The 27,573-nt window shown below is 46.0% G+C and overlaps 1 protein-coding gene across 1 annotated transcript in view; it reads right to left on the bottom strand.

Annotated features, from left to right (window-relative positions):
• DOCK1 (dedicator of cytokinesis 1) overlaps window positions 1-27,573 on the bottom strand; it is a 589,023-nt gene that overhangs the window by 30,307 nt on the left and 531,143 nt on the right. Inside the window, exons 42-47 of the mRNA XM_068258876.1 lie at window positions 24,963-25,047; window positions 24,211-24,297; window positions 20,317-20,493; window positions 16,994-17,077; window positions 14,287-14,424; window positions 1,445-1,590 (exon numbers count right to left, since the gene is read on the bottom strand). Of these exons, the coding sequence (XP_068114977.1) occupies window positions 1,445-1,590; window positions 14,287-14,424; window positions 16,994-17,077; window positions 20,317-20,493; window positions 24,211-24,297; window positions 24,963-25,047 (717 nt within the window). The remainder of the gene's footprint in view (window positions 1-1,444; window positions 1,591-14,286; window positions 14,425-16,993; window positions 17,078-20,316; window positions 20,494-24,210; window positions 24,298-24,962; window positions 25,048-27,573) is intronic.

The raw sequence follows: 27,573 nt of genomic DNA, 5'->3' as shown, positions 1-27,573 counted from the left end.
GACAGGAAACAAGCAAACACGGCCTTCACAGCTAGCCAAACACTAATAATATTCGGACAGTCTGTGTACACTGCATAGAAAAAAGGAAAACAACATGATTATTATTAGGATTATTATGCTAAATTAGCCAATGACAGGACATTCTGCCGTCTACACTTCTTATGCGGTTTTGCATTGTTTTAGCCATTAATTTTGGCTGGCGTCCTACACTGGAAGGGTGTGTGGGGGAGGAACTGTGACCCAGATACACGCCTGAGCTGAAATGTTTTGTTGCTCGGCCAACTGAATCCAGCTTGCAGCTTGGCACTGGTGACCAGTGGATGTAGCGGTAATACGCAGTCCCGCAGGCTCACGTCGGGGATGCCCAATGCCACTTATTAAAGGGGAACGGTCATAAAAATAACGTCATGAACAAAATGGCTTATTCTTTTACAAATATACATTCATTAAATTATTTAATCAGTATTTGTCCATTGTGAAAAGGTTTCCTTTCCCTGGTTTACTTTATGAAATGTTTCCCAGGGGAGACATCTGTCGTACTAGCAGGTCATTTCTGCAGAATGTTTGTTTACTGAGAGTTCTAAAACCAGTAGAAAAGACCTCTGGGAGGCGGTGCAAGAATTCCGCATAATAAACAGCCTAGGCCAAGCCTCAGGGGGAGGGCGGAGCTACGTACCAATATATAGCAACATATAGATATAGGAAGTGTTTCTGCGTGGGTATCCTGAATAATTTACTACATTCTACGATATGTCGTTACAGGGCCTCTTGTTCTTTTGTAGTAGTAGTGGAGCACCTCCTCCAGACAAATCAGTGATGTGCCACGGATGAAGCAGCTGCACACTGGCTCACAAGTCAAATTGTAGAGATGAGTCCGGCACCATCAACGTCAAGTATATGCTCTTTTATTGGTTCATAACAGCTGTCATAACAACGTTTCAGGGCAGCCGCCCCTTTGTCAAGCTGAGCTGTTAGCCATCAAATTTACACTGACATGCAAAGCTCTTTATATACAACGCATGGTACACAAGTAACCACATTTAAATCACTATATCAACCAATCCTGCAGTCCGTCCTCAGAGCGGACCTAATGGGAAACTGTGCTACTTATATTTCATAGGTTCATTCAAAACATGGGTCATTCCACAAACCCGCACTTACCTATTGTCCAGAGACAGAGGCACGCCCGTATGTCAGGGCACGCAAGTCAGTTCCCCATCAGGTCTGCCAGGTTGGCGGCCTGCTGGGAGTAACGGCCATGCGTGCCCTGACATACGGGTGTGCCTCTGTCTCTGGACAATAGGTAAGTGCGGGTTTGTGGGATGTGATTGGTTACTTGTGTAACTCTTGTTCTGGAGCCAATCGCAGAGCAGGATTTTGCAACCAGCGCCACTGTTGTCTATTGTGGCAGATCTCCGTCCAGTGACAGCAGGAGAGTACTCACCCGTCAGAGCCGGGCCTGGACGGCGTGCTGTCCGACGACACAGAGGACACAGACACTACCGATAAGGGTCGGGAGGATGACGGCATGGTGAACGATCTCACCATAGATCTGGGTCGGTTCCCCCTCCTCTCATCCAGGCTGGTAGACTAGAAGAAAAATGACAATTTATCAAATCAATCAATCAATCAATCAACCAACTGTTACTTCAAATGAAAACTGCAACTGTAAAATCCTCCTCTAACCCTCCCCCCTCCCTTGTGAAACAGACTAAAGCATTTTAAATTCAATCCAGCCAGTCATGTGATTCAGGAACCCAACCACGCAGCCCTGCATAATCCAGAGCTGAACTGTAACCTGGCTGTAAACTGTTTACTTTACACTGCGTGGCATAGAGAGGAGCACAGAGCTTCAGCTGCTGATTATTTACACACATTTGAAGCTATATTTCTGCTTTCTATCATTCTGAACAGATTCCAGTCACAGTATTAGAGCCAATGCAGATTGTTTCTGTATGCTGGATGTGCTGGGCAGTCCTCCATAGTAATGCCCACAGTAAAACCTGTTCTATGTAAATGCCATTTTCTTCATATAAAACATGAAAAAAAGCCTTTGCATTGCTTTTTGCTAGTAATTACTGGAAATATATGTGGCATTTAGAATTTTAGATAACTTTGATAGTTGTCCTTTAAAGAGACTCTGTAACAAAATGCTCTGCCTTATTTATCCTATCCTACAAGTTCCTACACCCGTTCTAATGTGTTCTGGATTACTGCAGCCTTTTCTAGTTGCACTGTCTCTGTAATATATCTAATATTCTTTTCTTTGTCAAGCTTTGTCGACCGAGAGAGGAAGTAGCTGCCTCTACTGTGATAGGGACAAATTATGCACGTCTCCGGCACGCTCCCTCCAGGCTCACTCCTGTGTTTATTTCTCACTCACAGACAGGTCCCTGCTCTCAGTCTCAGCTGTGTCTGTGAGGCTGTGGGAGGAGGGAGCTGCCTGTCACATGCTGACAATTTGTTACCCAGACATAAGTGCAGAGCCCAGAGTTCTGGCTCAGAAGAAACAGCTGTGTTTATAAAGGAGTCTGAAGATTCTTGTCACGTTTCAGTGGCACAGAGCCACAGAGGGAGAAGGTAAAACTTTTCCTAAACTTGCAGAAAACATCTGAAGGCTGCATTCACTGTGTAATAATAAAAACTTGTCATGCAGACATAAGGTAGTATACATCCTGTTTCTTTTCAGCATACTTCCTGTTTCGGCGGCCATCTTTACTGTTTACAAAACACTTTATAAAACTGTTATTGTATCACCAATATTGTGGCGGAGAGCAGCAAACATGTTACAGAGGAGGCTAGGAGATGTTCCCGAACAGGCTAATAGGTTTATTTATATAACATTTCTTCAATATTCTCTTTAAAGAGAATCTGTACTCTAAAATTCTTACAATAAAAAGCATACCATTCTATTCCTTATTTTCTCCTGTGCCCCTCTGTGCTGTTTCTGCCACTCCCTGTTGCAATCCTGGCTTGCAACTAAAAGTTTTAGGCAGTGTTTACAAACAAAAAACATGGCTTCTAACCAGAGTGAGAACAGCTCAGTGTGTGACTCATGCAGAGCTTGGAGAGGGTGTGTAAAGCTTCTCCCAATGACAAGCAGTGCTGCACATTCCACACATTCCAGCCTGAGCCCGACAGACCCGACAGAGAGAAGATAAGATTTATTACAGAGACAGTGCAACTAGAAAAGGCTGCAGTAACACAGACCACATTAGAACAGGTATAGGAACTTATAGTATAGAAGAAATAAGGCTTACAATTTTGTTACAGAGTCTCTTTAAAGTTCCTGGGATATGAGCACAATTTAGCGGAGGCTGTGTGGCCTACCTCCGAACTGTTGCTCTGCCTGATATCCCTGTTGCTTCTCTAGTCCATTCTGTGGTGTAACATCAGTAACAGGCTATCATTTCTTTATTAGTCGGGGGAGTTTGGGGTTAATGTGGCGTATTGACACTGCGAGCGCGCGTCTCCTTTAACCGTTGCTCAGATGTGCGTGATACAGTAATTACCGCGACACAAGTCTGACACATCCACAAACAGGTAATAGAGAGGGGGAGGGGGAAACAATAAGCCCCCCTATCTGTATGATCTCAATAAGTCTGCTGGGTATTGGCGACGTGACGTGTAATGAGATGTACTCGGCTGCTGAGCGCTGTGCATGATTCGGTACTGTCAGCGGCTGATTAATTGATACGGCGCGAGCGGCCGGCGATAGCGGCACTCCATCATACTGACGGCCTTTGTGAAGCCGGGATTAGGAAAACATTATTAAGATAACATCAGACATGTGTAAGTGGAATACTGCTATTCTATCAACGTGTAAAATGGAGCCCAGCGCGGGATAACTCATACAGGCGAACTCGGGGAGGCCACGGCAACCCGCGCAATATCCACGTAATACTGAGCTGCTCCGTGGATGTGGCTTTATAGGACAACTACTGCGAAAATATGTAAAACTTCAAATACATAACATATAAATGTGCGTTTCTCCCCGAGCGAAATTAACCATAAATAACCCTTTTCCTAGGTCGCTGTCACTTACAGTAGGGTAGTGTAAATCTGACAGGTCTGTCAGGTTTTGGAAAAGTCCATCTCCTCATGGGGGATTCTTAGATATTTATTTATTTACAGAAGCACTTACTGAACTGCAGTTGCTCAGTCCAACTGCCAAAACAGAGTGCGGATGAGTAGGGAAGCTGGCTGACATCTCTGTATAGATCGTTAGCAGGTAGCGCTTTTGTAAAGAATAAACGTAATACTGAGAATCCCCCATGCGGAGATGGACTAGTCCACAACCTGTCCAGGGTCGGTTCTAGTGACAATTGGGCCCCAGGGCAAAAATAGTCTGGGGGGCCCCCAACAAACACCCCAGAACAAAAAACGGAATAAGGAGCCCTTTGTTGCAGCCAAAATTCCCTCCTGGGCCCATTAGATGGCTCCTGACCCTCCCTCCCAATCCCCTCCCAGCTTAACTGTGCTTCCTTTGGCCCCTGCAGAGTCCTTGGCAGTATAGTGTCTCACATGCCCACCAGTGCAGGTGATACGATACTCTGCCAAAAACTCTGCAAAGGCCCCCGGGGGAGCAACAGTTAAGATGGGGAGACACCTTGGGGCCCCTACAGGCTCTGGGGCCCTGGGGCAATTGCGCCCTTTGCCTCTATGGTAGCGCCGGCCCTGATCCTGTCAGGTCTGTCAGCTTTTTACTACTTACTGTAAGTGAGAGGAATATAGGAACAAGGTAACTTATAATGCATTTTACTCTGGGAGAAATGTAAATTGTATGCTGAATATTTAGAATCTTACAATTCGCATGATAGAGGTCCTTGAAACTGGTATTGACATTAAATGTAATTTACAGCCTAAAGCAGAGTTCCCCAACCCTGTCCTCAGGTACCACCAACGGTACATGTATTGCAGGAATCCACAAACCTGCACAGGTGAGGTAATTAGTGTCTCAGCAGAGCCGATTAGCTACCTCTGTGGATTTCCACACAACATGCACTGTTGGTGGGCCTTGAGGACAGGGTTGGGGAACTCTGGAAACACCACATAAAATGAACAGCTAAAACCAACGGACTGCTATTCTAGGGTTAAAACCCCTTCGTTACACTTTATTTAGCAGCTAATTGATATTGTTAGGAGTGGTTCTTAGATGCTACTATATTGGCCACACCTTCGCATCTACTGTGAGTGGTTATAGCCCTTATATGTAATTTCCAACAATTGGTTTCCTTACGGTATAATTGTATGGGTGTTTGCCAATGTATATATATTTATACTAAATGTACCATTTTCAATTTGGATCACATTGGTCACGCCCATTACCCTCTGTGAGTGGTTACGACCACATTTACTCCTCTTTACCGTCTAGGTCTTCTTATGGGGGATTGGCGGTCACCAAGCAATCCAATTGCCTTTAGATCCAGAGCAGACAGAGTATTGTTAGGGTATTCTTATCCCATCCAACCGGTTTGATTTATGCTATTTTAGGGGTTCTCTTACTGTTCCCTGGCAGTTACAGGGGAGGGAGGGAGACAGGGAGAGAGAGAAGGAGAGGGGGAGAGAGAGAAGGAGAGGGGGAGAGAGAGAGGGAGAGAGAGGGAGAGAGGGAGAGAGAGAGAGAGAGAGAGAAAGAGGGAGAGAGAGAGAGAGAGAGAGAGGGGAAGAGAGAGAGAGGGAGAGAGAGGGAGAGAGAGGGAGAGAGGGGAAGAGAGAGAGAGAGAAAGAGGGAGAGAGAGAGAGAGAGAGAGAGGGGAAGAGAGAGAGAGGGAGAGAGAGGGAGAGAGAGGGAGAGAGGGGAAGAGAGAGAGAGAGAGAGAAGGAGAGAGGGAGAGAGAGAGGGGGAGAGAGAGAGAGATTTTGCGGTCGATAGATGTGTTCGATTGATTATTCTGTCATGTCCGATATTACTTACGATCGTTTTACTGCTCGATTTCTCATAGAAGTTAATGGAAATTGATAAGAAAATGGTGCAGGAAATAGAGCAAAAAAAAAAAAAAAATGAAAATCGATCGAAAGGTATCGAGTGAAAAATCTCATCATGTGTACCCAGCATAAGTGAGTGAGTGTGTGTCTGGGCAGAGAGCTTTATCTCCTTTATTTGCTCACTAATTACTCATCTAGGAGTACATCTGATAATTTGTCCTGCAGCCGTCAAGGATATCCGTCATGGTGCAAATATGCATGCAAAAGACATCAGTCTTGTGCTTGGAATACACCTTTACATTTTTCAGTCGATATACTGCCCGATCTTATTTTCGATCGATTTTCTTATCTTTTCTTATCAATTTCCATTCACTTCTATGAGAAATCGATCAGAAAAACGATTGTAAATGAGATCGGACATATCAGAAATGATCTATCGAACCCATCTATCTGCTGAAAAAAACGCATGGTGTATTCCCAGCATTAGGCCTGGAACCCACTACAAATCGCTAGCGTTATTAATTAGCAATTTGTAAGCAATTTCACAAGCGGTTTCTGGCGATTTTGGTAGCGATTTTAAAAAGTGTAAGCGTTTTGCCAGCGATTGTGATAGCGTTTTGCGATCTTAATTTTGATTGGTCCTTTCAATTTATTATAATTATTTTACAGTTTGCAGTTATTTAAAATCGCTGTGTGTATCGATTCATGAGCGATTTGCCAGCGCTTCAATACTTTACATTGAAGCGCAAACACTCCCAAAATGCTGCATGTCCTGCGATGGCGATTTTGCTAATGGCAATCGCTACTGTGGAATTTGTTACATTTAATTACATTGGCAGAGCATTTAGGGAATTCGCTAGTGATTTAAAGCACTCCCTAAACGCTCAAAGAATCGCTCTAGTGGGTACCAATGCCCCAGTGCCTTGTAGTGATATACAGGTAGTCCCCGACTAACGAACGAGATAGGGACTGTAGGTTCGTTCTTAACCTGAATCTGTTCTCAAGTCGGAATATTGTGCCTTCTCTGTCCCCTGTACCTCCTCTGTGCCTCCAGTGTCCCCCTCTGTGTCACCTCTGCCCTCTGTACCTCCTCTGTGCCTCCAGTGTCTTCCTCTGTGTTACCTCTGCCCTCTGTACCTCCTCTGTGCCTCCAGTGTCCCCCTCTGTGTCACCTCTGCCCTCTGTACCTCCTCTGTGCCTCCAGTGTCCCCCTCTGTGTCACCTCTGCCCTCTGTACCTCCTCTGTGCCTTCAGTGTCCCCCTCTGTGTCACCTCTGCCCTCTGTACCTCCTCTGTGCCTCCAGTGTCTTCCTCTGTGTTACCTCTGCCCTCTGTACCTCCTCTGTGCCTCCAGTGTCCCCCTCTGTGTCACCTCTGCCCTCTGTACCTCCTCTGTGCCTCCAGTGTCCCCCTCTGTGTCACCTCTGCCCTCTGTACCTCCTCTGTGCCTTCAGTGTCCGCCTCTGTGTCACCTCTGCCCTCTGTACCTCCTCTGTGCCTCCAGTGTCCCCCTCTGTGTCACCTCTGCCCTCTGTACCTCCTCTGTGCCTCCAGTGTCCCCCTCTGTGTCACCTCTGCCCTCTGTACCTCCTCTGTGCCTCCAGTGTCCCCCTCTGTGTCACCTCTGCCCTCTGTACCTCCTCTGTGCCTCCAGTGTCCCCCTCTGTACCCCCTCTGTGTCTCCAGTGTCCCCCTCTGTGTCACCTCTGCCCTCTGTACCTCCTCTGTGCCTCCAGTGTCCCCCTCTGTGTCACCTCTGCCCTCTGTACCTCCTCTGTGCCTCCAGTGTCCCCCTCTGTGTCACCTCTGCCCTCTGTACCTCCTCTGTGCCTCCAGTGTCCCCCTCTGTGTCACCTCTGCCCTCTGTACCTCCTCTGTGCCTCCAGTGTCCCCCTCTGTACCTCCTCTGTACCCCCTCTGTGCCTCCAGTGTCCCCCTCTGTGTCACCTCTGCCCTCTGTACCTCCTCTGTGCCTCAAGTGTCCCCTCTGCCCTTTGTACCTGTTTATACAAGTTTAAAAGCCATTTTTTCTTTGATTTTTTTAAAATCGATTTTCTCAAAAACTACAAGTCCGATTTGAATTTTTTTTACTTGTTCCCATGGAAACAGAGAATCCATGCCGTTCGTATCGGCGGGTCGTTCATAAGTCAGGCGTTCGTAAGTCTGTATTGATTTTTTTAGTGTTTAATGTTTACGCGGAAAACACCAATGATATATTGAAATCACTGGAAGAACTAGACACCGGGGAAGCTATATGGGGAGGAGATGGTGTTTGGCAGAGAGCTTTATCTCCTTTATTTGCTCACTAATTACCTCTCTAGGAGTACATCTGATATTTTGTCCTGCAGCCATCAATTATATCAGTCAGGGTGCAAATATACATTCAAAAGACACCAGAGCAGTCTAATGCTGGGAATACACGTTACGTTTTTTGCGTTCGATGCTGCGCGCAAGCTATTAGCCATTCAATTTTCTGCTCAATTCTCTTATCTACCACTCGTTTTTCTCATCTTTTTTCCATTCACTTCTATGAGAAATCGAGCGGAACAGAATCGAGCGGAGAATCGGACATGTCGGAATTTTATCATTGAGGGCATCTATCGGAACGATTCTTCGCAACAAAACGCAACGTGTATTCCCAGCATAATGCCTAGTACACACCATACAATTTTCTATTAGATTATTTTCTGTAGAGACTGGTCATTATCTCTGGTGCATTGTCTTCTGGTTATCTCCTGCTGAGTAGAACAATGCCTAATTGCTCGGCAGATAGATGGTAAAGCAGCCCATACACTCAGCCGATTTTCTGGCCGACCGATCGATCCCGATCGATCGATCGATCAATCGATTGCAAATCGGTTGGCCAATCGACCGATCGACGGCCGATTTCGATCGATTTCGATGGATTTCCATCGAACTTGCAGGGTGGAAAATTTAGGTCGATCTGATGAGATTGCTTATCAGTTTGCATTGGCCTTAATGGAAATCTGATGGCAAAAAAATGCCATCAGATCGAATTTCAATAGATTTCAAACTGAAATCTATTGGAATTCTATCCTGGTAAAAAATGTTCTAAAAACGCATCAGATAGATCATCAGATGCATTTCTTATCTATCTGTTGCCAAGTGTGTATGGGCACCTTAAGATAGATACATTTCCAACATGTTGGAAATTATCTGGCAGGTAAATCTTATGCTGGGAATACAGGTTACGTTTTTTGTGGAGAATCGTTCTGATAGATGCCTTTGATGATAAAATTCTGACATGTCCGATTCTCCTCTCGATTCTGTTCCGCTCGATTTCTCATAGAAGTGAATGGAAAAAAGATAAGAAAAACAAGCAGACGATAATTGAGCAGATAATCGAATGGCTAATAGATCGCGCAGAATCGAACGTGAAAAACGTAACGTGTATTCCCAGCATTACAGAAAGTCTAACAGAAAATTGTATGGTGTGTACCTAGCATAAAGCCTCATCTACACGGTACAATTTTCCATCAGATCGATTGCTGATCTGATAAATAATTGCTGATCTGATAAGAAATTGCATCATGTGTAGAATTGTTTCAGATCAATTTTGCTATAGATTTTGCATTGATAAGTACCCAAAATCTACTACAAAACCGAACGCAATTCGATGCAACCGGTTGGAAATTATCTAATAGAACCAATGGAAAATTATACTGTGTAGATGAGGCTTTTATAGTGATATTGATTGTTTTAATTTTTTTTTTAGGCTACTTTCCCACCAAGACGTTGCGTTTTACGGGACGTTGTGGTCGCATAACGTGCCCCTAATGGCCCATACTCACGAGGGACTTTTGTCGCCTCAACACGCGGCGCGCGCGTGTTGCGGCGACAGGTCGCCCGTGAGTATGGGCCGCCGCACGCGCGTGCACCCCGAACTGTCGCCCGTCGCTCATGTCGCCATGCGATTGAAAGTTTCAATCGCATGGCGACAGTCGCCGCCGCACCCCCGCCGCAACTGTCGCTAGTCCGCGTGAGTACGCGGACTAGCGACAGCAACCTCCATTGTGGTATATGGAACTTCCGGCGGGGGGAGGAGGAACGTCGGCGACAGCTTCCGCCTCGCCGCTGGTCCCTCTTCCGCGTGTGTACGCGGAGGGACCTGGCGAGGAGCTGTCGCCGGCCTGTCGCCCACACGCTCCCGTGTGCTGGCGACAGGCAACATTTGCAGCCCGTGAGTACGGGCCATTACGCAACGCATAGTGGTGTTGAAGTTGGACGTCAGATTGAGCTGCGTTATGCAGCTCTCAAAGCAGCTGCTCCAGGTTAGTGATAGGAAGTCCGGATCTTTTTAAGGATCCGGATCTCTGAACCGAATCATTTGAATCATTTTACTAAGGAAGCAGACTGGGGGTGAAATGACTAGCAGGACAGGACTTTCCCTGCACTGTACATTCTGTATGTTCCTGTTTCTTCCAGACAGTCATCCACTGTGACCCGAATGTTTCATTGTGATGATCCGGATGATTCGACTCACAAAAAAGATCCGGATCAAATGAATGATTCTTTCATGATCTGGACAACACTACAGTCCCACCACAGTGCAGTGAATATTAATTAGCCATGTGGCTGGCCATGGAGGAGGAGGGGAGACTTCCTCCTCCAAAATTACGGAGCATGTGCAAGGAGTCTAACGCTGCTTAGCCCAGTATGTATACCATACAGCACTTTGTTTAAACGTGCTGCATTACTATCTAACGCAACGTGTGCACTGTGAACAGCCCATTGATTTTACAGTGCTGTGAGTTAGGCTGCGTTACTAGCTGCTGTAACGTGGGACTTTAACGACCCACTGTGAAACCAGTCTTAGTGTTAATGTTTTACAGGAAAACACCTTTTTTGATGAAAATTCCACTTAAAGATGATATATTGGAATTATTGGAAGCACTAGACACCAGGGATGCTATATGGGGAAGGAAGGGGAGAAGCACTAGACACCAGGGATGCTATATAGGGAAGGAAGGGGAGAAGCACTAGACACCAGGGATGCTATATGGAGAAGGAAGGGGAGAAGCCTTAGACACCAGGGAACAGTAGAGGGTGGCTCAGTGCATGCAAAATTAGGTTGTAGCTTCAGGTGTGGCAGGGTGGGGCTCCAAAAGTGAGGAGGTAAGATAATGTGCTATTAAAGAGAAACTCCAACCTAGAATTGAACTTTATCCCAATCAGTAGCTGATACCCCCTTTTACATGAGAAATATAATGATTTTCACAAACAGACCATCAGGGTGCGCTGTATGACTGATTTTGTGCTGAAACCCCTCCCACAAGAAGCTCTGAGTACTGCGGTACTCTGGGCAAACTGCCACAATGTAACAATGTTCACAGACAGGAAATAGCTGCTGACAGCTGTCTCTAACAGCCAAAACAGCTAGGAGCAGCTACATAACCTGCCCACAGTAAAAATGTCACCATGTGATAAATGTCACAATGTAAATCGGGGAGAGGAAAGATTTTACAATGAGCAAACACTGACTAAATCATTTATACATAATTATGGTAAAAAATGAAGCACTTTTTTTACTACATTATTTTTTAAATGCATAATAAAAAAGCCTTAGACTTTTACAAAAAATATTAAATTGTTTTTAGAAAACACTACTACTATAAGCATAAAAAAGTGGAAAGGTTATAAGGAAAAAAGAACCAGTTCTACCTAGCAGAGAAACTAACGGCGTTCTGACACTGGGTAAAGTGAAAGCAGAGACAGTCCAAGTTACACATTCTCTGACGCGGGGTCGGGTCCCTGGAAATCAGGACAGTTGGTAACGCTGGCACGCTGCACCGTGATTTACAGGAGAGAAGGGGAGTCAGAACCGCTCATTAAAACACCCATCTGTGCCTGTAGACACCAACCCAAACATTGGCGCGCTGTCGCTTCCCCGACTCCTGGCTGCAGATGGCTCGCCATATACTGCTCTCTGTTATAAATAACAATCATCTAACGCCTTCAATAAACAGCCTGGAGAAGACAGACGAGAGATGTGTGCTGTTAATAGGCCATTAGTGGACCTTAAACTTCATTATAAATTCATCCAGGCCGCCCCTTTGTCAATCTAGAACGCCGCACAGCAGTGTGCTAACAAGGGAATTATACTCCAACTCATCACAGCCACAGCTTACGCTTCTCAGAGGAGCAAGAAACGGGGAAAAACAAGAAAGCGTTAATTGCAGGAGACAGAGTCACAAAACCCATCTGCTTCACAACAAAAACCTGTATTGTCAGAAGGGTAATTACAAATGACAATTATGGCTTATCACTGTAAAGAGTCCTCCGCTCCTCAGTCTCCATTTTTAAAGGGGGGAGATCTACAGTTTGTTCACGTTTCTGGTCATGTGTACGTGATCAGGATACCCCCCCAAATAAACATGAGAAATATCAACCAATCATGTGATTCCCCTAACCCCCAACCCCTTTAACAGAAAATGTATTTAGAGGCTTGCAAGTACTCCAGGCCAATTTATTTGAGCTTTTTTTATTTCTTATTTGTTACATTTCCCTGCTTTTAATTAGTACTGCTGTAATGTGTATTTATGGCCACTTGTCACTAGAGGGCAGTGTGAGACAACAGAGGACGTCTGCTTTCAGTTTCTATATTTTCTGCTAGTAGAGAGAAATCAAAGCATTCCAAGAATTTACAGCACGAGTTCTGCTGACTGAGGCCAAAAGCAGTGCACTTGTCTCGAATGAGATAACTCTAATGAAGCTGCTAAAGGATCCCCCAAGTTTCTGGTGATGTCTATGTAAATGTGTTCAGGTTAATGTGAGCCCCAAATAAACCTGAGAAATATAAACTGATCATGTGACTCCTCCACCCAGCATTAAGCCCCATCTCCAATCCCCCCCATCCCCTTTCCAGAGTACTGCATGAATTCAAAGAAAAGGGAATGGGTGAGGAGATGCAAATGACTACAGCCTTTGTACAGACTGCATGAAGTTTGGGTTAGGGACAATCACTCTTCCATGCCAGTTCTGACTGCCCCAGTGCCAAGCTGAATACAATCAATACATTTGAATACAAGTTAGGAAAATTACCATTTCATTGAACATCTCCGGTCAATGGTCCAGGCTGGGTGTGGTTTGGATTGATGGAACATGACATCTGTGCAGGTGACACATATACACAAACTGTGTGATGTAATCTTGGCAATGTTTTTCCAGGGAAGCCAGAGCAGGTCTGTGCTACTGCGCATGCGCCGCGCATTGCTGTTCCTGTGTGAGGTCTGATAGCTGCTTCAGGAACTAAAGCATTATCTATGCCTCTGCTGCAGAAGTCTGTATTAGAGGAGCCCAGATGCACAAGCTTTATTTCCACCTTCAATCAAGAGTGAGAATTTTCTCTAGAAAGAGGCCTCAGTTGTGAGAACATAGGGCATGAGTAGACTAGTATCTGTGAGAGGCGCTCCCCCTAAAGATTGCATTGGCAACTGAGGTCAAGTAAACCATGATCTCCATTTTATATCCACATTTACAAGGCAGAAAGTGACAGGGACATATGACGGCACCATGTGGTTCCAGCGCCCCAGGGAGATGGACACGATGGCACCTTGTGGTTCCAGCGCCCCAGGGAAATGGACACATGACAGCACCTTGTGGTTCCAGCGCCCCAGGGAGCTGGACACATGACAGCACCTTGTGGTTCCAGCGTCCCAGGGAGCTGGACACATGACGGCACCTTGTGGTTCCAGCGCCCCAGGGAGCTGGACACGATGGCACCTTGTGGTTCCAGCGCCCCAGGGAGCTGGACACAACGGCACCTTGTGGTTGTTGCGTCCCAGGGAGCTGGACACATGACGGCACCTTGTGGTTGCAGCGTCCCAGGGAGCTGGACACGATGGCACCTTGTGGTTCCAGCGCCCCAGGGAGCTGGACACAACGGCACCTTGTGGTTCCAGCGCCCCAGGGAGCTGGACACGATGGCACCTTGTGGTTCCAGCGCCCCAGGGAGCTGGACACAACGGCACCTTGTGGTTGTTGCGTCCCAGGGAGCTGGACACATGACGGCACCTTGTGGTTGTTGCGTCCCAGGGAGCTGGACACATGATGGTACCTTATGTGACAAGCTCCCTGGGACGCTGGAATCACTACACCACCTTGTGCTCCCAGGGAGCTGGACACATGACGGCACCTTGTGGTTCCAGCGTCCCAGGGAAATGGACACATGACAGCACCTTGTGGTTGCAGCGTTCCAGGGAGCTGGACACATGATGGTACCTTATGTGTCCAGCTCCCTGGGACGCTGGAACCACTACGGCACCTTGTGCTCCCAGGGAGCTTTGTTTAGAAAACTATGAGGTTACAAAGACTCTACAGGTTATAACTTTTACCTACCAGAGTTCTGACCCCGTACTGCTTCTCCACTTTCTCCTTCAGCTGCTTGAAACACGCCTCCATCCTCTCGTGAAACGGCCGGAGAGCTTCTGTGACCTTCTCTCCATGGATGCGGATTCCCTCAGCCAGAAAAGGAACCTAAACAGAAAAGGAATATTTCAGCAGGACACTTTGCCAGAAGAAACCGGAACATCCGGCAGACAGGTATCTGAGGCAGCTGAGGGCAGCAGAACCTGTCAGCAACAAGTTACAGGAAACATGGCTGGTGGGAGGAGGCTTGAATACTACTGGGGAATTCTAGAGTTTTTCCTCTGTGCACTTACACCCCTAAAACATACCTTTAAGCTAACTGGCTCCTGCTCAACTTGGATAGGACATGGCTATGTACTCTGTACAGTGCTGCAGAAGATGTCAGTGCTATATAAATATATAATGATAATATGGTAGGACATTGGACTATGACTATGGTAGGGATTAGATTGTGGTCTCCTCTGAGGACAGTCAGTGACATGACTATGTGCTCTGTAAGTGCTGCAGAAGATGTCAGTGCTATATAAATACATAATAATAATATGGTAGGACATTAGACTATGACTATGGTAGGATTAGATTGTGAGCTCCTCTGAGGACAGTCAGTGACATGACTATGTGCTCTGTAAAGTACTGCAGAAGATGTCAGTGCTATATAAATACATAATAATAATACGGTAGGACATTAGACTATGACTATGGTAGAATTAGATTGTGAGCTTCTCGGAGGACAGTCACTGACATGACTATGTACTCTGTAAAGTGCTGCAGAAGATGTCAGTGCTGTATAAATACATAATAATATGGTAGGACATTAGACTATGACTATGGTAGGATTAGAGTGCGAGCTCCTCTGAGGACAGTCAGTGACATGACTATGTACTCTGTAAAGTGCTGCAGAAGAGGTCAGTGCTATATAAATACATAATAATAATTATAATATAGTAGGACATTAGATTATGACTATGGTAGGGATTAGATTGTGAGCTCCTCTGAGGACAGTGAGTGACATGACTATGTACTCTGTAAAGTGCTGCAGAAGATGTCAGTGCTATATAAGTACATGATACATGTCTACACAACACCCACTCACCTACTGTCATACACCTGACCAGAAAAGCGCTTATATGAATATATGGAGAATCCGCTGGTCTGCAGTACCTGAAGCTGAAAATGCTGATGTGTGAAGGGCATACAGAGATAAATCTCTTAGCAGATGTCTCAGACTCTGGTCAGTGTTTTCCCGCCAGTAGAACTTTGTCAACATTCCGCACAAACCCCCGAAGCCGTGGTAAGATTGTTCTTTTAGCGTTTGTGGATTGTTTCTGGACACAGACACATTGCAGAGACAAATGTCTGGACTGGCACTTTATTCACATTATGATGCGGCCAACAGAGCTGCTGCAATTTATTGTCCTAATTACCAGCAATCTGTCACTTGGAACGGCCGCGATTGGCTGACTACACAGAGGGACAGGTAAGTTTATCGGTCACCAGATGAAAACTGTAAACTTCCAGGAGATCCTCTGCGCCTCATCTTGTTAGGGTGCCCATACATTGGCCAATTTTCAGCACAGATATGTGGCCAATTTGATCGTAATGATCTAAACTGGCAGAGATCAATGCTGCAACATGACTACTCTATAGATCGTTTCAATAGATTTCAGGACGAAAATCAGTAACAGCTTAAACTGTACATAGTGGGGTTGCAGGGATCAAAACACACTGCAACTAGTTTACCATCATTACAGGCACAGCGTAACAGCTTATACTGTACATACTGGAGGCAGCAGAGATCAACACACAATGCAGCTAGTTTACTATCAGTACAGGTACACAGTAACAGCTTATACTGTACATACTGGTGGTGGCAGAGATCGCCACACACTGCAGCTAGTTTACCATCAGTTCATGCACAGAGTAAAAGCTTATACTGTACGTACTGGAGGTAGCAGAGAGCAGCACACACTGCAGCTAGTTTACTATCAGTACAGGCACAGAGTAACAACTTATACTGTACATACTGGAGGTCGCAGAGTTCAGCACACACTGCAGCTAGTTTACTATCAGTACAGACACAGAGTAACAGTTTATACTGTACATACTGGAGGCAGCAGAGATCAGCACACACTGCAGCTAGTTTACTATCAGTACAGGCACAGAGTAACAACTTATACTGTACATACTGGGGGTAGCAGAGACTAACACACTGCAGCTAGTTTACATCCAGCACAGCACAGAGTACCAGCTCTTACTGTACATACTGAGGTGATCTGCCACTACCTTAAAACGGGGCTAAAATTAATAATATAAATATACATATAGGATCAGTGCTTCAATATAGTTATAGCTATAGCTATACTAATACTGTAAGAGTTTTACTTTCCCGTGTATGGGGCATCCTGGGGAGGATACAGTCACATAGGAGGATGGATACTACCAGGTAATTATGGTGGTGGTAGAATGGATGGGTGTGTGCGATGGGGACTGGGCAGTCTGTGATAAGCAGAAGTCACACCCCACTAGGGCACAGTGGAGAGCGACGCGGTGGACGCAATCTGCATATCCGGCCATCACGTCTCTTGTGCCCCTGTAAGGTAGATGCCACCCAGTGAGATCTGCCACACGCTGCCAGCAGAGGGCGTCAGACACAATGGTGACAGCGAGGGACACTTACCTGCCAGGCAATCATGTCCTTTAATTTCTCAATCTTCTCCAGGTCCTCTGGGTGCTCCTGCATGTATTTCTCTGTGAAGAAGGCCTGCAGGATAGATAATACAATGTTATACAAGTCGAGTCCACACTGCACTCCATACGCAGCTAACAAGAAAGAGGACAAACAACGGGTACCACAAACTAATGTCCAGCAGCTTAAAAAGCTACTCCGCCCAAAGGTGATATTTAACTAGGGCTGATTCAGACGGGCAGCCGGCGGGATGGCTTGCGGAAGGTCGTTTATCTGATGCATCAGTTCCTGTTGTTGCATTTTTGAGCCCCTAGGGGGACACGCAGCTGACGATAGATGTGGCGTCCAGGACAAGACGAAACGACAGGATGCTCTGTGACGTTTACACGAACGATGCCAACTGCTGTCACTGTCGATTAAGAACCGCTTCCATTCATTCGAATGGAACAGCAGTAGATCCCTTTTAAACAATGCTTTCGCCGGCTACTGAAAATGTCACATTTACCGCCTGTGTGAACCAGACCAGCCATTAGGCACAGGCAATGAGATGCAAATAATTTTGAGTTGATGCAGCATTATGCAAATTTCATATGCAAATGTATGCTGCTTGAAAATGACCCAATCAAATCCTGCTGGGGTCAAATTCGATTGGTCCATCTTCAAGATTCAATACTTTGCATACAACATTTGCATAAGCCTGCATCAACTCAAAATTACAGACCTGTCCTCCTTGCATTTTGCTGTTTGCAAGTGATCGATAACGGAACCCTAAAGGCAACATGTGAAACAGCCCTAACGACTTCTGATACAATCTAAGAACTGATCAACAAGATACACAGATATCCAGCTTGCATGTAAATTGAATGCAAATTGCATGCAGCTTAAAACTGAAGAAAGTGCATCTGGCTGGCCAAATGACAAATATACAGTTTGCATTCCATTTGCATCCAAGGTGGAAGTATTAGCATTGCACTGGGCAGCTTTTACTTGTCCAGTTTAGGATTTGAATAAGCCACACCCACTCACTAGACTGAAATAAGAGAGACGCGAGATGGGCGGTTTCTGACATTTTAAGCGCACGGTTTTTAGGAAGGATTTTGAAAATGTGAACACACACACACACAATATTAACAGCAACCGAGCAACACGCTATATACACTTGGAACTCGAAAAATTAGAACATTGTGCAAAGGTCCATCTATTTCAGGTATTCAACTTAAAAGGTGAAACTAATGCTGGGAATACACCGGTTGTTTTTTTTCCGCTCCATTCTCCCCCTCGATCGATTTTGCTGCTCAATTCTCCACTTGATTCTCTTATTTTAACCGTCCTGGTGGTAAGCCCGAGATCAGCTCGGGCTATGCCGCGCAGGAGGATTTTTCAGGCCCTGCTGGGCCGATTTGCACAATTTTTTTTTTATTACATGCAGCTAGCACTTTGCTAGCTGTGCACAGTGCCCGATCGACGCCGCTCTGCGCCGATTCGGCGCAGCCCTCCCCCCCCAGACCCCATGCGCAGCCTGGCCAATCAGTGCCAGGCAGCACTGAGGGGTGGATCGGGACTCCCTTTGACGTCACAACGTCGATGACGTCATCCCGCCCCGTCGCTAATGGAAATTCCGTTTAGAACGGGATTTCCTGATGGGCCTGATCGCCGGAGGCGATCGGAGGGGGTAGGGGGATGCTGCAGCTCAGCGGCTGTCATGTAGCTAGCGCTAGCCGAGCTACATGATTAAAAATTTTTTTTAAAAAAAATAGTGCTGCGCTGCCCCTGGCGGTTTTAATTGACCACCAGGGGGGTTACGCTAGTTTTTCTTATCTTTTTCCATTCACCTCTATGAGGAATCGAACGGAAAAACGATCGAACGGGAGATTGAACATGTCGGAAATTATCTATCTAACAATCTATCTGCCGCAAAAACGCATCGTGTATTCCCAGCACAATACATGGCAAGGAGTTTTGAATCAGGATGATACCATTTATTGGCTAACTTAGAGATGGATAAACAGTGAGCTTTCGGCTTATAAAAAGCCTTCGTCGGACTGGTTCCTGACAAACACTGAAAAACACAGCTCCTATAAGCTTTATTACACGCAGCTAGCACTCTGCTAGCTGTGCGCAGTGCAACACGGTACAACACTCTACAGCATAATACATGAAATAGACTCATTACATGCAAAGCGAGATACTTCAAGCCTTTATTTGTTGCATACAAAAAGGGCCGGCACCATAGAATATAAATAAGCCCTTTATCGAAATGCCATTAAAATTACAGAATAGTCAAAAAAAATAGGCTTTGGCGGCGACAGGCTGAGTGGCTTGAGAAAGCGCTATCGAAACAGCGGCCTGTCGCCGCCAAAGCCTTTTTTTTTTTTTTTTTTTTTTTTTTACTATTATGTCATAATGGCATTTCAATAAAGAGCTTATTTTTATTCTGTGGTGCCGGCCCTTTTTGTATGCATGCTGTATGGGCCTCATTGGTACTGAGACCTTTGGCTTGGGCACGCAGGAATTTCTCCTTTTACTGCTCCTCCACTCCACGATTTCTGAAGCCTTTATTTGTTATAAATGTTGATGATTATGGCTTACAGCTTATGAGAACCCCAAAATCACAATCTCAGACCATAAGAATATTGTGAAAATGTTCAATACTCTAGGCTCATTGTCAGACTCTAATCAGCTAATTCATCCAAAACACCTGCAAAGGGTTCCTATTTCATAGATTAGTTTCACATTTTAGGTTGAATTACTGAAATAAATGGACTTTTGCACAATATTCTAATTTTTCGAGTTTCACCTGTATTAGAGGGCACCCGAGGCGAAAATAAACGTATGAAATAAATTGTATCCATCTTCCTTCTCCTAAAAAAGTATTTTTAAGATATTCCACAGTCTTATTTTATATTTAAATCTACTTAAGTTTTTACAGTTTTGTTTTTGCTCAATGACACGGTCATTGAAGTATGCCAGAGCTATAATCGATGAACTATTGACCCTTTTTATCTCTTTCCTGCTCTCAGAAGCCATTTTCTGCTAGGAAAGTGTTTTATAGTTGGAATTTCTTATCAGTGAGGGTCACACTGTAGTCACTTCCTGTCTGAGTCAGGACTGAGTCAGCAACTTACATACCTGATATTTAACTCTTTCAGGCAGAGAAAGTAAAAAAAAAAAATCAACACATCATAGTTATTTGTGAGCTAGGCATACACATGTCTATCTCATCATGTCACATGTCACCTCAGGTATCCTTTAATCAATCTGTAAGGGAGAGAAAGAATGCATGAGCGCAGACCATGACGAGAATACAAAATTACCTTCTCGTAATTGGTAAATCCCCCCATCACCGCCGGGTCCACGATGCCGTTCAGGAGTAAGGAGAGGGGATTTATGGGTAAATTGGGGTCATTCATGTGCTGCTGCACCATGTTGTTGATCTTCTCGTTGGTCAGTTGCATTGTCTCGATGGCGTTCTCCAGGGGGCTTATTTCAACCTATGTTTAAATTACAAAAACAAACAAACATATTTAGGGCTCTGTTTTCTGTGCATTTATTCAATACAATAATACAATACAATAACATTTCTATAGCGCTTTTCTCCCATAGGACTCAAAGCGCTTAGGCTCTCTCAGATTCAGTAATTAGTAGGATGAAGTATTCACACAACAAAAGTTATATTTCTGCAAATGCCAAACTGAACAGGTGGGTTTTCAGTCTGGATTTAAACACGTCCAGGGATGGAGCTGTCCTGAGCTGTTGAGGCAAGGGGTTACAAAACGTAGGGGCAGCATGACAGAAGGCTCTGGGACCAAAAGTTTCCAAGTGGACTCTGGGTATGACTAGATTATTAGAACCTGTGGATCTGAGAATGCGGGGATTGCTATGTAGCTGCAACATATCTTTCATGTATCCAGGGCCCAGATTATTTAGTGATTTAAATGTCAGTAGGCCGATCTTGAATAGGACCCTCCATTCTATAGGTAGCCAGTGAAGGGAATGCAGGACTGGCATTATGTGGCAGTGACGGGGTTGGTTGGTTAGTAGTCTGGCAGCAGTATTCTGTATCAGCTGTAGGCGGCACAAGTCCTTTTTTTGGAAGGCCAGTGTAGAGAGCATTACAGTAGTCCAGTCGGGATGTGATGAAGGCATGGACTAATGTTGGCAGATCTTCTGGGGGGATGAGGTGCTTGATTTTTGCAATGTTCTTCAGGTGAAAATAGAATGATTTCACCACAGCAGAGATTTGAGTTCTGAAGTTTAAATCCCCATAAATTAGAACTCCCAGGCTACGCACATGATCAGAGCTGCGTAGATCCGTGCCTTCTATTCCCAGTGGTGAAGACTGCAAGTTAAGTTGTTTTGCTGTCATGGGCTGCCCTTCAATCAGAAGGACTTCAGTTTTGTCTGCATTTAGTTTCAGCCAGTTGTCATTCATCCATTGCTGTAGTTCACGTAAGCAGGCGTTTATAGTTAGAGTTGGGTCTGTCACACCAGGCTTGAAGGAAAGATATAGTTGGGTGTCGTCCGCATAGCAGTGGTAAATCAGGCCATGTTTTTGGATTAGTTTTCCAAGCGGTAACATGTAAATTGTGAAAAGCAGGGGAAAGAGGATTGAGCCCTGGGGCACCCCATACTTAAGTGGTATAGGGGTGGACAGGAAGGGCCCCATAGACACTTTTTGGGTTCTGCCACTCAAGAAGGATTGGAACCACCGAAGAACTATGCCATCAATGCCGCTCTGCCTGTTCAGTAAGCCAGCACCTATTCAGTAGGAGACCTTGGGCAAGACTCCCTAACACTGCTACTGCCTATAGAGCGCGTCCTTGTGGTTCTAGTGCTTTGAGTCTGCCAGGAGAAAAGTGCGATATAAATGTTCTGTGTCTTGTCTTGTAGTAGAATTCACACAGCTGCTGACAGACCTGGCTTTACATCACAGGAGCCTATAGGCACAGTCCTGGCATCCTCCATGAACCTACAAACCCCCGCTGCACCGCACAAATTTTTGCCTGTCCCAGCTGAAACTTCTCCCTTACTTCCCTTGCCCAACATAAGTAGCTACAGGGGCCCCTTAGCACTGAAGGAGATCTCGACAGTAAAATGCCAAGAGCTGGGGGAGTAACCTCACATTTACACTCTGCTGAAGACTCTGCATAGATAAGGTGGGAGAAAGGCACAAGCGGAGGGGAGTCAGCCGCCTTTCCAGCATCAGGCGCCTGTAGGCACATGCCTACATTGCCTTACGGTAAATCTGACCCTGGCTGCATGGGATCAATTTATCTCAAAGGACTTTTCTTTACTCACACTGAGCAGCTTTTCCAGTTCTAATGGAGGTAAAGGAGCCCATACAAGAGGCAATGTATGGGCAGATCGACCGTGAGACAGATCTCTCCCTGATATAATCTGATCAGAGAGGGATCCGTTGCCGCCCCCAAGTGATAAATGCCCCTCCCCCTCCGTTGCTATGCAGTGTAAATACTCACCTGTCTGCTGGCCCGACTCCTGGGTTTCTCTGAAATCAGCGGGGGAGTGCCTGTGTGATGTCACAGACACGCACGCCTGGTGCCGTGTGATACAGGCACTCGCAGTGACAGGGGCGCCAGCGGGCAGGTGAGACTATACAGAGCACATGCATTGGGGGTGGGGTGGAGGAACTGTACATTTAACACTTGGTGGGACATTGGCTGGGGATCCATTGCGGTATCGCATGCCATTACCGCTACAAACCCGATTAATTGCGTGCAATCAAGATCTTCCAGCATGTCCAATCAATGTGTTTTGACCAATTTCGGTGCAATATCTTTCATCAAAACATCGGTAAGAGCGACATATTACAGCACCAATTTTATCAGATTCGAAAAAATAATTGAATCTATTGGTCAATCAGCCACAAAAATTGGTAGATACCACCTTAAAGTGAGCCCAAGTAAGGAGTGATATGAAGGCTGACATATTTATTTTACTGTTGAACAATATCAGTTGCCTGGCAGTCCTTCTGATCTATTTGGCTGCAGTAGTGGCTGAATTACAGATCTGAAACAAGCATGCAGATAATCATGTCAGAAACACCTGATCTGCTGCATGCTTGTTCAGAGGCTATGGCTAAAAGTATTGGAGGCAGAGGATCAGCAGAATAGCCAGGCAACTGGTATTGCTTAAAAGGAAATAAATATGGCAGCCTCCATATCCCTCTCACCTCGGGTTCACCTTAAAGGGAAGGTCCAGGCTAAAAAATAAACAAAAATAAACTTACCTTTGCTCCAGCCACGGGCAACCGTCCTGTACCCTCACCGCAGCTCCGGTGGCTCCCGGTCTCCTCCGGTGCAGATGCCGAGCTTACCAGGTCGGCATCTACTTGTGCTCCTGTGTGCGGCTCATGGAGTCGCACTGACGTCACCCGGATTGTACTGCGCCTGCACAGCACAGTCCGGATGACGTCAGCGCGACTACGTGAGACGCACGGTGGAGGGCAACTAGGCCTCTGAGCAGAGCCGGGACAAGGTCCTCCAGCACCCAAGGCTGAGACACCAAAGTGCGCCCCTCCATCCCTCCCACTCCAGCCTCACACACTGATTGCTATTAGACTAAGAGGCGCCACAGGGCCCACAACCTCCCCAACACCTTAATATCTAGTTATATGGTTTGCAGTCACTGCCATGTATCCTCTTTTCTTATTTCTTTCTGCTTCAAACACAATTAGGAATGACAGCTGAATGAATTCTGCTCCCCTCCTACACTGCGCCCTGAGGCTGGAGCCTCTCCAGCCTATGCCTCGGCCCGGCCCTGCCTCTGAGACTGGAGGGGACCCCGGGCCACTGGCGGGGAGCGGAGCTGCGGTGAGGGCACAGTACGGCTGTCAAAGGCTGGAGGAAGCCAGAGGTAAGTTGATTTTTATGATTTTTTTTTTTGCCTGGATGTGTCCTTTAATTAAAGGTAAACATTCCTTTCAGCCAATAGCCTAGCAAATTTCCACTTTGGAGGAATCTCTGGCGATTTGCCACAACCCTCGGCTAATCTAAGCCTGTGGCGGTGATTGCTCAGGGTGGGCGGTGATGGAATCGGGTGAGATTTCCTTTCTGCAAGAATCACATTAGCATGCTACCGCCGACATACAGGCTGCTCACACTGACAACAAGCAGTCAGCTCTCCACCTGCTGGGACTTGTGGTGCCCCAGAGCATCAGACCACCCACCAGCAATGTACCCTCTACTCACCGTATTCATCGACCTCACGTCAAACCACCGCAGGATCCCCGGAAGCTTGTAAGATATAGAGAAGGTGGTTCTCTCAATCCACATATTCTGCAATGCACAAAGCACATTTATCACAGAACGGTAACTGACAGAAGCATTTTTTCATGCTGAAGAACAACAATGAGATTTTCATAGTTAGAACTATAGTAGGAAGAAAACGTTTTGGAGAATTTTGGCAAACAACTGTCTACTAACAGCAGGGGTGTCGAACTGAAATACAAAGTGGGCCGAAATTGAGCTCTGGAACCAAGTTGTGGGCCGTCCTCAAGGTCTAGTGGCCACCTCCCTCTCCTTTATGAAGTTCCCTGGTGTCTAATACCCCCCCCCCCCCCCGTCCATCCCCTAAACAGTTCCCTGATGTTTAGTAGTCCTCCCTCCCTCATCTATACAATTCCTGATGTTTAGTGGTCCTTCCTGCCCTATACAGTTTCCTGGTGTCTAGTGCCCCCCCCCCCTTCCCTCCCCTATACAGTTTCCTGGTGTCTAGTGCCCCCCCTCCTCCTTCCCTCTCCTATACTGCTCCCTGGTATCTAGTACTGTCCCCCTCTCTATATGGCTTCCCTGGTGATCTAGGGATTACCCTCCAATATAGCTTCCCTGGCGGTCTAGAGTGGGCCAAACAATGCAAAGTGGGGAAACCACCTGAAGGGCCAAATCTGATGGCTCCAAGGGTCAGATTTGGCCAAGGCCAGAGTTTGACATGTATGACTTACAGCAAATTCATTGTCAGGATCTTTTTCTCCCTTCCTGATTGGTCTGGAGTACTGGAACCGCACCACCTCGTTCACTCTGTAGAAGCTGCAGGAGACAGAAGGACCATCGTCAATCCACAGAGAAGAAAACATTGCGGAAAAGAGAAAATCTCGCTACAGAATAGGAATGAGTAACAGATGTGCGATCGTCCCAGAAAGTGCACTACTGAACTGACTGCAGGGACTTGGCAGTAGCCACGGCTAACATAGCTGGATAGTGTAACGGTTAAGGGCTCTGCCTCTGACACAGGAGACCAGGGTTCGAATCTCGGCTCTGCCTGTTCAGTAAGCCAGCACCTATTCAGCAGGAGACCTTGGGCAAGTCTCCCTAACACTGCTACTGCCTATGGAGCGCCCCCTAGTGGCTGCAACTCTGGCGCTTTGAGTCCGCCAGGAGAAAAGCGCCATATAAGTGTTTGTCTTTGTCCTCTATATCAGCTGCTGTCAGATGCAGAAACATGAGTATTCTGGTGTTCCCTTAAGATGTTGCATGTATATAAGCTGTCTGTACCACCAGCTTGCAAACTAACAGGATGTAAACCTGACGAAGGCTGCAAGGCCGAAAGCTTGCTTATTCTTATTCATTTGTAGTTAGCCAATAAATGGTATCATCCTGATTTAAAACTTCTTGTTTTTATTGTAATTGAATAATATACATGTAATCTGCTGCAGGAAGTGACATCACTGGTCACAAGATCCTGTAGGAGAGGTATTGGTATAAGTCCCCACTTTACAGCACGGAATTACTACAAGCTCTCTTCCTGTAATGGGCAGGGAGGGATTTACCATAAGGCAGTGTAGGCATGGGCCTACAGGCGCCTGATGATGGAAAGGCGGCTCACTCTCCTCTCTGAGTGCCTCTCTCCCTCCTCCCCTATGTAAAGTCCTGATGAGAGTGTAAATGAGAGGTTACTCACTCAGCTCTCTGCATCCCCCTGATGAGATCTCCCTTCAGTCAAAGGCACCTTTAGCTACTTAATATTAAGGGTTCTGCTGGCTACCTAATACTAAGGGACACCTGTAACTATGACAGGCAAGGGAAGTAAGGGAGCAGTGACAGCTGGGCCAGGCAGCACACTTGCGGTGCAGTTTAGCAGGAGTTTGTAGGTTCATGGAGGGCGGAGTCTAGGGTGCCAGGACATCTGTGCCTATCGGCTCCTGTGATGTAAATCTGGGCCTGGGAATGGGGCAACTATCGCCTCTGTTTTAATATACAGAAGATGCGATAGCTGAAGTGTGCTTAGGGTCAGAACTTGATATTAAAGAGGAACTCCAGCCTAAACAAACATACTTTCATTAAGTTACATTAGTTATGTTAATTAAAATAGATAGCTAATATAATATCTTACCCACCCTGTTTTAAAACAGGCAAATGTTTGATTTCATGAGGGCAGCCATCTTTTTGGTTGAAAGTAGGTGACAGGGAGCATGAGACACAGTTTCAACTGTCCTGTGTGCTGATCACCCCTCCCAGTTACTAGGCAATGTTAACAACAACATAGGAAATCCCATCATGCTTTGCACAGCATCAGGGAAAAAAAGCCCGGGCAGTTTTCTTTGATGGGTGGAGCTTAGCTAAAAATGCAGCTAAAAATGAGGCTTTGGTAAGAAAAACACAGTTCTGATGCTGTGAAACTGTTAAAGAAACACCAAGCCTTTTCAGTTCTGCTGAGTAGATTTTTTGTCCAGAGGTTCACTTTAAGGTGCCCATTAAGGGCAAAATCTCTCGAGGAATCACCTGTGCATTCTACCGCATCGATACAAATTCTCTTAGGGCTCATTTCCACAAGCAGTTGATAAGCAGTGAAAAGTCTCTCAATCGCTCACAACTGCTTTCTGCTGCCTGGCAACTGCCTGCTGCTGCCTGGTAACTGCTTGCAGAGCACACAGATCAACTGCCCATGGAAATGAGCCCTTAGGCCCCTTTTCCACGAGCAGTTGATAGGCAGTGAAAAGACTGTCAAACTTTCACAAACGGCTTGCTGCTGCCTGGCAACTGCTCGCCGCTGCCTGGCAACTGCTCACTGCTGCCTGGTAACTGCTCGCTGAGCGCCCAGTTAAGCCACCTGTGGAAAAGGGCCCTCAGTGGGAACAAGTTTGTTTTGAACTGGGCCTATTCACTAACGGATGTAAGTATTACACTATGCAGTATTTGAGCGGCAGAGAGCATTTGGTTAGATTCCTGGCAGAGCCTTATCTGCATTTGTTCAGCCAGAGAGCCTGTGGTGTTGGAGCGTGTCGGTAATTATAAGGATGAGTTAGCAGCCCCGTTCCTGAGGCGCTCCTAATGTAGACTTATTAACACATATTGTCTATGTTACGCCAATCCCCACAATGTACATTATCCTCTGCCGGCCGCAATCTCCGCGTTACGTTACTCTAAACCGAAGGACAGGTACTCTTCTGGCGGCGCAGCCACAAGCACCTATAAGTAATTAAAAAGCTATTAAGCTATTAGGCATTGGAATATTGAGATTCTTTGCTTTAATGAGCTTGACAAATTGAAATATGTCATGATAACAGACTGTACCTTTCTCCCCGAACGCAGCTCAATGCAAATCATTTGCAAAAG

The sequence above is a fragment of the Hyperolius riggenbachi genome, chromosome 10 (assembly GCF_040937935.1).
Source record: "Hyperolius riggenbachi isolate aHypRig1 chromosome 10, aHypRig1.pri, whole genome shotgun sequence".
Lineage (NCBI taxonomy): Eukaryota > Metazoa > Chordata > Amphibia > Anura > Hyperoliidae > Hyperolius > Hyperolius riggenbachi.
Note: the sequence above shows the minus strand (reverse complement) of the source record. Positions and strands in the feature narration are given on the sequence as shown.